Raw genomic sequence first — 12,966 nt, 5'->3', positions numbered from 1 at the left:
ACTCGGATACAAGAGTTTGCTTACACTCTTCAAGTTCGTTAGGAGCTACTGCAGTTGGTCTGCATATCTTCCTTAGATTTACCATTTCCAAGCATTCCTTGAAAAGTGCGGCTTTTACTATTGCATATAGAGGCAACAGACCAAACAGGCAGTTCTGAGAAATTTTAACAATGAAGGGTAAGTAGTTTCTTTCAGTAATGCCATATGTTGCATAATTGGTTTAAATGCCCTGGCTTTTCTGATCAAGCACGTGTCTAGCCTTGTTAATGGCTTGTCATTCTAGTAGACTTTCAGTAAGGTGAACTCTGACCTTTTGCTTGTTTTTTGAAGTCTGGATCTGTACAGGGCGAGATTAAAATGCAGTCTTGTCTTCGGGATGTGAAGTATTATCTGCTGTTATATATATATATATATATATATATATATATATATATTCCCTTCCCATATTAAGCATATATGTACATATATACATATATGTGTGTGTGTACATATACGTATATATATATGTATATGTACATATATATATGTACATATATGCTTAATATAGGAAGGGAATGTGAGCATGTGTACTTTTGAAGGAATTTATCATCATGTCAGATTCCTACTTAATTTCCTCAGGAGAACAAGTTATCCTAAATGATAGCAGCTACCCAGTAGGTTGGTATTGCAACGACTAAATGGCACTGAAATTTCTGGTTGAGTTTGGATGAGGAGGAGCTATTTGGATAATGCTTTCATATTTAATGCAAGAGTAGAGAACCATACAGGAAAAAATACAGCTTGGATTTCAAACCAGGAGTTTACATTAGTTTTATTAAATCTCCTTGTAAGATGCAGATGTGTTTTTATATTTAGCAGTGGACTATGATTTTGAAAAAAGGCAAGGATAGAACTATCAAAACTTACAAGTGAAGAGTTGGCATTCAAATTGGTACCTGAAAAAGCTCTTGACTAATACTGCTGAGCACAAGACAGTCTGTGAGATCAGATTGGCCATGCTAAGTGAATTCTTATTTTGTAATTTGCCTTTTTTCCTTAAGGTGCAACATATGTGACACAGATACTGTCTGATGAGCATGCTGGGATGAATGTTCTCAGAGTGGTGTAGATCACTAGTTGGAGCTAGCTATTCTGCTAGTTCGGAATAAATATTCTGCATTTCATTTTCCAATATGATTTTGTTTTTATTAATTTTGGTTAAGGTTAACATCAAATGACTGCTTAAATGTCTTACCAGTTGTCTTACGTCTTTTTCTATAGTTCTTATTTTGTTTAAACAATTGCAATTTTTAACACCTTGTGTAAATAAGTGCCTGAAGTATTTTCAACTTAAAGACTGAATGGAAAGAACAAGAGGTTATTAATCAAAGTACTGTCATATTGCAAAGCTTCCTTTCCCCGGTTAGACGTAGAATACCATACTTGAAACAAATGAAAATATGGCTGGTGACAAGGACAGGAAAATGAAAGGCAAATCTAAAAAGCTTAACTGTTGTTTTTTTTTTTTCCTTTGTTACGTAGGGGAGTCGTGATAACATGAGTATTGTACTAGTTTGTCTTTCAAATGCTCCTAAGGTCTCAGATGAGGCAGTGAAAAAAGATGCCGAGTTGGATAAGCACTTGGAATCACGGGTTGAAGGTAAGAAATCCGTTTTGTTCATTAGAAATACTTTCATAGCCTTCTTGAGCATGAAAACAAACAAACAAAAGCCCTGAAAGCTGCCATGGAGATAAGATCAGGAAAAACATTGTTAGGAAAAAAGTGGTAAGGCACATACTTATGTGCTGTCTTAATATAAAACTTGAGGCTTTTACTTCTATCTTTACAAGACAACGTGCAGCCACTGACCTTGCAGAGGCTTATTTTGTCTAATAAAACAGTGATATTGTTAATGTTTTGTTTATGAAATATCATTAAAAGGATATTAGTGGTATTTGCATCATTTTTTGTGAAAGCTTTACTGAGAGAAGAATGTTCAGGTCCTCATTAAAGGATTCACAGCTGGCAAATTGTTTAACTGCTTCTGTTAAAACACGGTTGTGAGTTTATTGTAAAATAGCAGTTTGAAAGATAACTTGTGTAAATTTTTACAGAGCGTAACTGATCAAAATTCCATAGAACGCAAAACCTTTGTATCATTCTGTGTCATCCTTGTGGATTCTGAATGCTTGAAATATAAGTGTGAATTAAAGTTGTATAGGCATGTAGAATTTTCTTGGAGGAATGAATTTGATCACTGTTTATTTCATTTATTTACTCATTTTACTTATCTGGAGTGTTGAATGCAGCATCTTCCCCTTAGCAGAAGCAGTTAAAGGAAAGGTAGCTTAATTGAGAATGAAAGACTAGCCCTTGTGGGTTTTTTTTCTTTTTCTACCATGTTGTTTGTGCTGGAAGAACTGACATTTGAAGCGGACTCTCAGACTGCTGCTTCTAATTAAAAATCTTTTTATCATCAGTTAAGGCTGTTCTAAGGTCTCGCGTGATGGTCACGTGTAGCAGCTCCTGGGTCTGTTTCATTGTTGGTTAATCTAGTGACCCAGATATAGCTCAGTTTGGTAGAATTGACTTGAAGTTCATTGTCGATACTGAAAGTTTGTGTTTTTATTGTATGTTGGGACAGGCTTTTGTGGAAGCAACTGAGGCGTGGAAATAACTGTTACAAATGTGACTGGGCTAATACTGTGGAATAGCATCACTAGAGAGAAAAAGTTTTAAGAGGTTTTGAAAACCTTATTGGTATGAATATTTCAACTTCTGTAACCTCATCAGAGGAGCACTAAAGAACTGTAATGTGTTGATGTATAATGTAGCTTATTAACTCTGATGCTGGATTTGTCACAGCAATTTTTAGGGGAAGGAAAGGGTTTTCTGAAGAGCATGCTGGCTGAGGAAGGAAGTTGAGAGGATTTGAACCCTTTGACTTCTTTCAAGACTGGATTAGAGTGTTCTTGATTACTACGCTATTTGGGTTTAACTGTACTTTATAGAGGTGGTCTCTCTGTAGATGGACAATGGGTTATGCAGCTGCCTTCAATGTGTTTGTGCTATATGCTGAGTGAGTACTGTATTGCAGTATTGCTGTCCTGTTGGTGCTTTTGAGTTCATGATGAGGAGTGCAATATCAGCAGTCTGCAGAACTGTTCAGCAGTGGTCTGTGAGAGTAATTTCAAACTTAGATCTCAAGATGTTTGAGGCTTTGGTGGCTTCCTGCTGGTTCTGACCTGCAGTCTTGGGACTGTAACAAGGTCTCTGTGACATGGACCAAGTCTCTGGAGGGTACCTGCCTGAGCTTGAGCATTTTATTATTTTTTTTTCTTGAAAAGAAAGCAGGACTAATTTTTTCAACATGGTTCCTGAATTGTTATAAGCAGCCAGGCATGGAGTCTATAATCTGTAGAGTTAAAATACTAATTTCCTTTTATTAAAAATCAAAAGTATTTGATTGGAATTACTAATACAGGACTCCAGAGCTATCACATGGGTAATAGATTCCACCCCTGTTTTTCATGTTGGTTTTATTAAAATCTGAGACCCACTGGCTTTTCAATGCTCTCTAATGGATAGGTATGTAAAGGACTGTTTGGACCTACTTATTAGGAAGTAGTTCATATTCAGATAAGTAGGACTAAGTATGAATGAGAAGTAATCCTGCACTGTAGATCCGAGGAGTTTAGGAAAATTCTGTGTGTACATATTAGAGCAAACAGTATAACAAACAGAGCACAAACACTGCAGCTAACTACTCATAACTTTTCATAACGCTAATTCAGTGTAGAGTGCAACAGTTTGCTTGAAAATGACTGTGCTGTCATTGTACCCTGATGGCTGTGGATGCCTGTCTGTTTTGCCACTCAGGTTCAAGGATTGTTTGATACTAACTTTAAAGCTATGAATGGCATTTACTGTAGAGACTGTGTTTAGTTTTTCATCTCAGAGAAACAACTGTACTCATGTTCTTTGTCTAGGTAAGATTTTATTAGTCTTATGTAACCAGATGAGGTACACTTCCTGTTTATGTCCCAGTAATGTAGGCAGTTCATGTAGGAAATCTTAATCTTCAAAAATCTATGAGAAGACCTTCAGGTCATAACGCAGTTGCCTCTGAATGTGCTGGTGTTGTGTATGGTCTGATTTCTTTCTCCCCATTCCATGTGTGGTTTAGATGGGATCTAAACTGAAATGGTTTATATATTTATTTTTACTGTTGAGATCATTGAGATCTGATGGTCACTTCAAATGTGAACTCTAGGCACATTTCTCAGAACTTGGCTTACATCCCAGACTTTCTCGATGATTCTAGTTAAAATAAATAACTATTATCTTCCTGTGTCTGAACAAGAGTACACAAGCTGTTAATAGGCTCTGGGAGAGAGCCAGGAGCAGTTACCTCCGCTGTCAGCAGTTAGGTATACTCGTGGTGATTATGGAGTTAGCATTCCTGACTTCTTGGTGGCTCCTCTCTCAGTTTGCAGATGGTTGAAAAATACATAGAACTACAGTGTTTTATTGTTTTTGTAAGTGAATGATAAGATTAATAGTAAAGCTGTTAAGTAACTTCAAGTTAGATCATCTGAATGAACTGTGGAAATGATGTAGGGAGCACTGTTTACTAATAATGAGGCATTGTTATAGCATGGTAGAGTTACTGCTCTAATGATCAAAAGAAATGTCTTAGCAGAGATGTATTTTAACTGCATTGTCACATTTAACTAATATTTTACATACCAAAAATAAGATGGGGACTTTAGAATCTGAATTTGTGCAGAGCCAATCCGAACGTAGTTTGAAATGATAGCTCAGCATAAGTACTCAGAAAAAATCATTTGCTTTGAGGACTGAATTTCTGTTGCTTCAGCCATTCTTGATTGTTTTTCTTACATGAGTTCCCTGCGTCATTCTGTGTTCAGCTAATTGGACAGAGTGCCAGACCTTTAAATGTTAAGTATTTAGTGAGGAATTAGTGTATATTTGAGGGAGTTCTATCAAGACTCACAGAAAAGAAAGGGAACAGCTTGGAAAGATTTGAAATTCTTACCTCTGTCTTTTCTAAAGTAATTTTTAGTGTTCTTGAATTCTGTGAAATTGTCATTTTGACATAGTGTCCTTAATAGAAAAAAAGCTATTAAACTAGAGTTTCTGTGTTCCATTTGTGCCTTGAGTATTATTAGTCCAGAAAAGATATAGAGAAGCTTGAATGAAGCACTTCAAACAACCAAATAGCACAGTGGAGAATCACTTAAAAAGAAGTTGGATTCCTAAAAATAAATAAATATAACACTAGTTTTCTTTAAAGGTTCTTTAAAAGTGTTTTTCATTGAAAGAAAAAAGGACTCAATTGTTAGAGTGGTTAGGAAAAAAATGTAAGGTTTGAACATCTTATCAGTGGGTGGGTGTTCTTCATGAGTGTAAACAGTTCAACGTAGTATTTTCCTGTTCTCTATTGATTCTTAGATTTCAAGCTGATGGAACTATCCCATCAAAGCCTTAAAGCAACAGGTTTTTCTCTTCTCTGATACAGGCATTTTCAGGTTTGGCTTAGAGTAAAGACATTGCTTGAGGAAAGATTTTCTTGGTTTTGTTTGATGGCTTTCGTATATATCGTGTGTATATATATATATATATATGATATATATATATGCACATATATCTGTGCTCAAAAGCAGTTAAATACTTGCATGTTAATTTTTGTAGTCTCTTTTTACACATGTAGGATGCTGAGATCATGTGCGTTGGTAAACTGTTAGTAGTCTAGTCTTACCAGTGTTATCACAACAAACGAAAAACCCTTAAAAAGTAAGAGCGGGAGATCTTCTCAAGGCTGATCAAGAGATCTTCTCATCCACTCAAGTGGATGAGCTATGAACTAAAACTGTTCTACTAACTTGGTTCTTTATTTTAATGGCATGAGTGTAACTGCATTCCTAAGTTGTGAATTTCAGACAAGTTATCAAGTAACTTATGACAATGGCCCGTTCTGTGTTGTTTGGTTAATTTCCAAAGGGATGTAATTGTGTTGGACGGTAAAGTTGTGCTAGGTCAGCCTCTTCTCACTGTCTTACTGTCACTTTGAAGTGCTACTTTCTGTTTTGTTTTCATCTGTTTTTTAGAGATTCACAGATGGCTCACAGTAAGAGAATAGTAGGCGCAGAAGCTGATACTTTGATATGTTTTGATTTATTTTAGGGGGTGTATCAGACATGGAGATTTAAAAGCAAAACAAAGGGGAAAAAAATAACCACTCCTTTAAATCATAAATAGGGACAATTGCTCAATGTAAACTTACAGTTTTAATAGTTGACTACTCAGTTAATTCAGTTAGTTGGCTAGTGCATTTTACTTGTGTGGAATATACACTATATATGGCTATTTTGCAGCACTAGAGCTGAACCCAGTAGAGAAAACTGAATTCCTTCCTATGTCATTATCTTAGAGCTAGAGGTAGAAGAAGTGCTGAGATACAAAAGGCAGTTGTAGTTCTGTCCGATTGGGGATGTAATCTTTGGGAAAAAATACTCATTTGTATAAAACTCCCTTGAGGATAGGGAGACCTTGCAGAAAGATCTTGACAGATTGGACTACTAGGCAGTTGTGAATCACATGAAGTTTAACATGAGCGAGTGCCAGATAGGGCATCTGGGATGGGACAACCATGGGTATTTGTGTAGAATGAGGTGTGAGAGGCTAGACAACATCCTAGAGAAGAGGGATCTGGGGGTTCTGATTGACAGCAAGGGTGCCCTATCCACACAAAGGGCCAACTGTGCCCTTGGGTGTCCCAGGCCCAGTACTGCCACTGGGCAAGGGGAGGGGTTGTCCAGTTCTGCTCTGTGCTGTGCTTGGTGTAGGTTTGAGTGATACAGTGTAAAGGCATAGAGCTATTAGAGAGGGTCCAAATGAGGGCTGCAAAGATGGTGAAGTATCTTGGAGGGCAAGGTGTGAGGAGCAGCTAAGGTTGCTGGGTTTGCACAGCCAAGAGCAGAGAAGCTGAGGGAAGGCCTGATGGCGGCTGCAGCTCCTCACATTGAGCGGAGGGCAGCACTGAGCTCTGCTCTGAGCTCTGCTCTCTGTGAAAACGACAGTGCCCTGAGGGAATGGCATGGAGCTGTGCCAGGGGAGGGGCAGCTGGGAGTTAGGGATGGGGTCTGCACCAGAGGGCAGTGGGCATGGAACTGTCTGTCCAGGGCGGTGGGCATGGCCCTGAGCTGCTGGAGCTCAAGGAGCATCTGAACAACACTCTCAGACATAGCATTTGAATTTTGGGATTGGACTCGGTGATACTTCTGTCTCTTCCAACTTGGGAATCTGTGAAAACTAGAATGAGTTTTGGTTGAAACTTTTGATAGGCTTATCTCTGAGTTAAGTGAGCTTTCTTAAAAAGATTTTAGGAATAAAGTAGTAGACTTGCTTCGTAGTGAACTTCAATGGATTTCAGTATATGATAGTATCAGAAAGTAATTCTTGAAGTGTCTAGTTTATGTTAGCAATAGAAATAATAATAATAATAAAAGATTCTGCAGTCATGTTTTGCATGTTCAGGGTAAAAAAAAACAACAAAAAAACAAACTGCAGTGTTACTATTAACGTTGTTGAAAAGGTGAAAACCTTGTAAATGCATGTAAATCAGGCTGTGAAATCTGTTTTCTTTCTCTTGCAGTCTTTGTCAAACAAATGAATGCTACTCCAGCAGTAATGCCTCCTATTTTGCTACGTTGGCCCATGTGATGTCAAAGATGGGTATTGGTGGTACAGTAGTAGAGGCTGAAGCTTCCAACCAGTATCCCTTTTGGTTTGTTTTTTTTTGTGGCTGTGTGACAGATGTCAGCAGAGGGGCAGTTTGACAAGATAGCATCTGACATAGAAGTGCATATAAAGCAAGGGTGTGTCACTGAATTTCTCCATGTGGAAAAAATTGCACCCATTGACATTAATTGATACTTGCTGAACATTTGTAGAGGCCAAACAGAGGACGTGAGCACAGTGAGGCAGTGGGTGGTGCATTTCAGTGGTAGCAGCATTGACTGTTGGTCACTTTCACCAGTGCAGCTTTTTGCAAGCACGGCATGCAAACTCTTATTTATCCTGATGAAAATACATAGCTAACAGTGGTGACTATGTTGAAAATGTTGTTTTGTCTCTGAGAATTTGCTGTATCAAATAATACTGTTATGCTCTTTGTATCTGTTGTAGTTTCCATGGAAATAAATAGAAGGCATTACTTACGAAGTGACCTATGTATGCATTAGTTAACGTGTAGTACAAAAAGGTCATTCTTAGTCATTTGCTTTATTCTTGTTTATTTTTCTGTTAAGGCAGGAAGAAAAGGGGAGCAAATGTTTTGGTGAAATTACTCATCCTTGTACTACTAAAAGAAAAAGGAATTGGTCTCTTCACTATAATTCCCAATGGGACAACCTCTGAAAAAGGAAAGAAGGTGCTTTTAGTTCAGTACAGAGCTTCCTAAGAAGAGGCTTTATAGCATTACGTAGAAGATTTTAATGTTAGGAAATCATGGTAATCCTGAGTTGTGGCTTCTTTAATTACCTTTTAAAAAGCTTCAAAAATCTTGAGCTTCCATTAATATCTGGAAATTGCTTCCTTCTTTATCCTTATTAATTCTTGTTATGTGCCTACTTCAGTGTGTATGGAGCCAGACACAGTCTTTGTTTAAAAAGTAGTATATACTTAAGTTGTTTCCTCTCAGATGTGACTCAGAAACACATTATAGTGATATCATCTACTTCTGACTATGTAGTACTGCACTGAGGGATAGAATCTGTGAGGGGTCTTGTGGCTGATTTCTGTGGATGTATTTGGATGAAATAATCCAAGTCTTAAGATTTTCATAATCAAGCACACATACTTAACTGTCACTTCCTTTGCTTGCTGTGCTTTATTCTTAATGAGTGTATGAATCTTAATACACATGAGGTTTCACGGAAGAATGTTTAATCCCTTTTAGTAGTATATCCAGCTCATTCACTGCAAGGATTTTGTGATGTTGATGTAAAATTGCAGCTAAAAAGCATGGTTGCCTTATTTCTTATCAATAGTGAAGCTGTTCTAAAAATAGGGTTAACTTTAGACTTTCCCACAGATTTCCTTGATGCAGAGTGAGCAAGTGCATTGCAAGCTGGCATATCACTTATTTTACTGATACACAGTAGCTGTCGAGATATTTAAATACCAGGAAAGTATAGTATTTAAAGTAGGCCGCGTGCTTTACTAATTTCAGAAACTGAAGTTGTTGCTTTTGCTGACTAGAGCAAATTGGGCATCTGTAAGTGGAGAATAATTGATTGTAAGAAGCATAAGTGGTTTAGCTTTGGATAGCAGCCAAGATACAGACTGTTCTAGGTAAGAGTTCTATGTTTAGAAATGAAACTTAAGAAGAAAAAAAAATCCCCTTGAATATTATGCGGAAAAACTCAAATGCATGTCTGCAGAAAATAGCAATTCAGTCATTAATTTGGATGATTTTCAGGGAAAAAAAAAAATAAAGTCACTCACTGATGTTCACTGATATTTGCTGAGTGTTTATGGAGACCAAACAGTGGATATGAGAACAGTGAGGGGGTGGGTGGTGCATTTTAGCAGTGGTGACAGTAGCGTGAAAGATAACTCACTTTCTAGATGGCCATGCAGATGTTCGAGTGCAGCATGCAGGCTCTTTGTTTATCACTGATGGAAATGCATAGCTAATGATGTTGATTATGTTGAGGAAGAGTGTTTTGTAGCTGAGAATTAGCTCTGTTAAATAGTGTTCTTGTCCTCTTTGTAGCTGTTGTAGTTTTCATGAAAATAAATAGGAGGCATTACTTCTGGAGCAACCGGTGTACTTCTGCTTGGAAAATGGAATACCATACTACCAGTTATCTGTTGTGTCAGTGCTATGCTCTCTTTTGGCCACTGAAATGACGGTGGTCTGACTTCACTGCTTGATGGTCTTAGTTTATCCAGGAGAGTCAGAACTTTGACGATACACCGTGCTGTACATTGAAGGATGACAGTGAATTCCTGGGAAGTGTTGGCTTTTTGGAATACAACTTCTGAGTATGTGTTACAGTGCAGTAGGAAGGTAATTGAAACAGGCTCCTAGCTGTCACTTCCTAATGTGAAACTGTTTCCTAGCTGCTGTCCCCAGGATATTTTATGCTTCAGAGTCTTTGACAGGGATTTGCAAGAAGTGTGAATGGAAATGCAGGCTATAGGTTTGAATATCTCTATTCAGTCATACAAATATAGTTTACTTTAAATGTTTAAAAACAAATAAACACAAGCCAACAAGCAACACAAAAAAAACTCCACCAAATGCTTTATTTACATGCATCATTTCATACTATCTGGTCAAGTAGTACTGTCTTGTATTTTAGTGTCTTAAGGAATGGTTGGTATTAATTCAGTAACCTAAGGACTTCTTCTGTTTTTAAAATAGAGATTATGGAGAAATCAGGTGAAGAAGGAATGCCTGATCTTGCTCATGTTATTCGTATTTTATCTGCGGAGAATATTCCTAATTTACCACCAGGAGGTGGTTTAGCTGGCAAGTAAGTACAGTACTGGAATTCCATGAACCATTATTTCACTGGAACAGATTATTCCTGTATTCTGAATTTTTTTTTCGGTGTAATTGACTCAAGTCAATAAAGGTTGTTTTCTGTATTTGAGGCTAGTTCAACTTTTGCACCATGTAAATGCTTGTATCACTAATCCCATCCCTTACAGGTAAGTGAGGAGACTGATCATATTCTAGAACGTAATGTGCTAGTTTACTGTTGTCACAGATGCACTTAGAAGAAATCTATTTATCTGTATCTGTGTATATAATTATTCTTAGCTCTCTACTGCATCTTGTGTTAAGAACTATCAATAATGTAACCAGTTGAGCAATGTATCAGATTTTTCCTAATATCATGCTCTCTCTATTGTGCAGTTTCCATTATAAGTCTGGGTCAGTGTTTGGTTTTGTTTTTCAACATATAAAGTTCGTTCTGTTCTCTGTGTACTTGTGGATATCTATATTTTCACTGGTTGCACTTGCTGATGAGCACCATTTGCCAAGATATTTTTTCTGACCTTAAAAATGCCTGTACATTCTGGATCTTTTTCTCTACTTGTATACATTCCAGGAATTCATAGATACTGCTCAGTGAGTCGATGCATCTTGTCATCCTGCTCATTAGCAACTGCATGGTGTACTACATAAGTATATTCGAATCTTCACTTAGAAATGCTGTTCTAATTCATATGTTCTGGCTCAGGCTATTTTTTTTTATTATTTTTTATTTTTTGCTTTTTTTTTTCTTTTGTTTTAATGGACTGAGTTTAAGAATTTGGTTTTTGATGACTTTCTGCCTATCTTGGCTCCAAAGTCCCTGTGTTGCAGAAAACTGATTTCAGGAGATATACCTACAACCTCTTAAAGGAGAATTGGTGGGTTTTTCTGCGACCTTCAAATTTATGAAAAAGACAAACAGTGATGTGTTCTGTTGATTTCACATATAGGATTGAGTTTCTGAATAGAAATCTTGAAGTAGTGTGATTACACAACTCCAAATTATCTACTCAAAACTTGAAACTTCTGTCCTAACGTGAGAATGTTCTTAATTGTGAGATCTTTATGCTGGTATTAAGATGGAAGGATTTCACACTTAATTCTTCAGTTTAAACTCCTAGACTTGGCTGGAAGTCTGAAGAAGCTTGTCTGGCTGACAGCCTTTTCTCTTTTTAACAGTAATATGTAGTAGTTGATCTTAGCTTATAGTATGAAGGAACTTTTCCTAGCTGTAGAAATGCAGTGCAGTATCTCTTGAGTAAGTTTGCAAACCTCAGGACCCAGCTTCCTTTGAAATAACTCTTCTTTTCCAGGCAGTGTGTACTTTCTTCAGGCGTCTCACTTGTGTGGAAGCCAGAACTGTTTCATTCTTTGAGAGCAGAGATCTAAATATATTAACTCTGTTATCCTTTATGCTTACTCTTCCATGACTATCTTCTGGCCTGTCTCGGATCCTCCCTGTAACTTCAAACGCTGCAGGAAAACAATCATTTGTTCCTGAAGAAAACAGTAATCCTGTGCTACTGTTACTCGGGCATTAGTATTTCCATGCAAAATCTTGCTGCTGAATTTTCCCATGGTGGGATAGTGTAAAGATACAGGCTGTAGAAACAATGAAAGTGAATTGTCATAATTGGAATATTTCCAGTAGCCTGATTTTAAACCTTTGCAATGCCTGCTATATCTGTGGCAGCCTTACTTGGACAGTCCAGGTGTTTTCTATTACATTAGAATGGTGTACTGTTGCTCTCCACAGTGCACACAACTGATCAGTGTTCCACCATTCCACTGGCATTAAATACCCTTCCTGGTATCATTTCTGTAAAGATTGAGTTTCACTTGTCAAGAAGTGCGTTCTCTCAGTGTTCGTGGATCTCACGTTAGCTCAGCCACACAACCCTTTCTGTTTTCTTCATAAGGTATTGACTATTACTGCGGTGCATGTAGGGAAGTTGTTTTCTTTCTTGTCTTTTTTTCTTTCTTTAATTAGTTTAATTTTTGAATTACCTGTGTTGCTACAAAGGTAATTTTGAACTGATGCATGTTTCCTTCCATTTTATGAAGAACGTCTTATTTGTGACACATTTTTCTACTCTTTCAAAGAATCTTATTTAGGAGTTGGTGCTAGGTTTTCTTCTGACCAGCTCTTTTCTCATCAGTGAAACCTGTTATTACAAGGGAAGTCGCTACGGTTTCAGTGCCATGGAAGGAGCACAGATAGATGGATCCGCTTAGCAGATCTGGAGGCTGTAGCAGACTGTTTCAGAATAGTTAGTCACAGTGGTAACGAAATTAACTGTGCTGCTAGAATTACCTGAAGCTCTCAAGAAAGAATGAGGTGAAGCCCTGTCAAGTGCTGATAACTTTGTACCTCATTCTATTGACCCGAGGAATAATGCAATTTCATATA

General features: G+C 37.4%; 1 protein-coding gene across 9 annotated transcripts in view; it reads left to right on the top strand.

Annotated features, from left to right (window-relative positions):
* The window catches only part of PPM1B (protein phosphatase, Mg2+/Mn2+ dependent 1B), a 57,131-nt gene that overhangs the window by 34,238 nt on the left and 9,927 nt on the right, over nt 1–12,966 (top strand). For all 9 annotated transcript variants that reach the window (XM_072332237.1, XM_072332238.1, XM_072332239.1 and 6 more), the window contains 2 exons: nt 1,522–1,639; nt 10,437–10,548. In XM_072332237.1, the coding sequence (XP_072188338.1) occupies nt 1,522–1,639; nt 10,437–10,548 (230 nt within the window). The remainder of the gene's footprint in view (nt 1–1,521; nt 1,640–10,436; nt 10,549–12,966) is intronic.

Source organism: Excalfactoria chinensis, chromosome 3 (assembly GCF_039878825.1).
Source record: "Excalfactoria chinensis isolate bCotChi1 chromosome 3, bCotChi1.hap2, whole genome shotgun sequence".
Classification (NCBI taxonomy): Eukaryota; Metazoa; Chordata; class Aves; order Galliformes; family Phasianidae; genus Excalfactoria; species Excalfactoria chinensis.
This window is presented reverse-complemented; position numbering and strand designations above follow the sequence as displayed.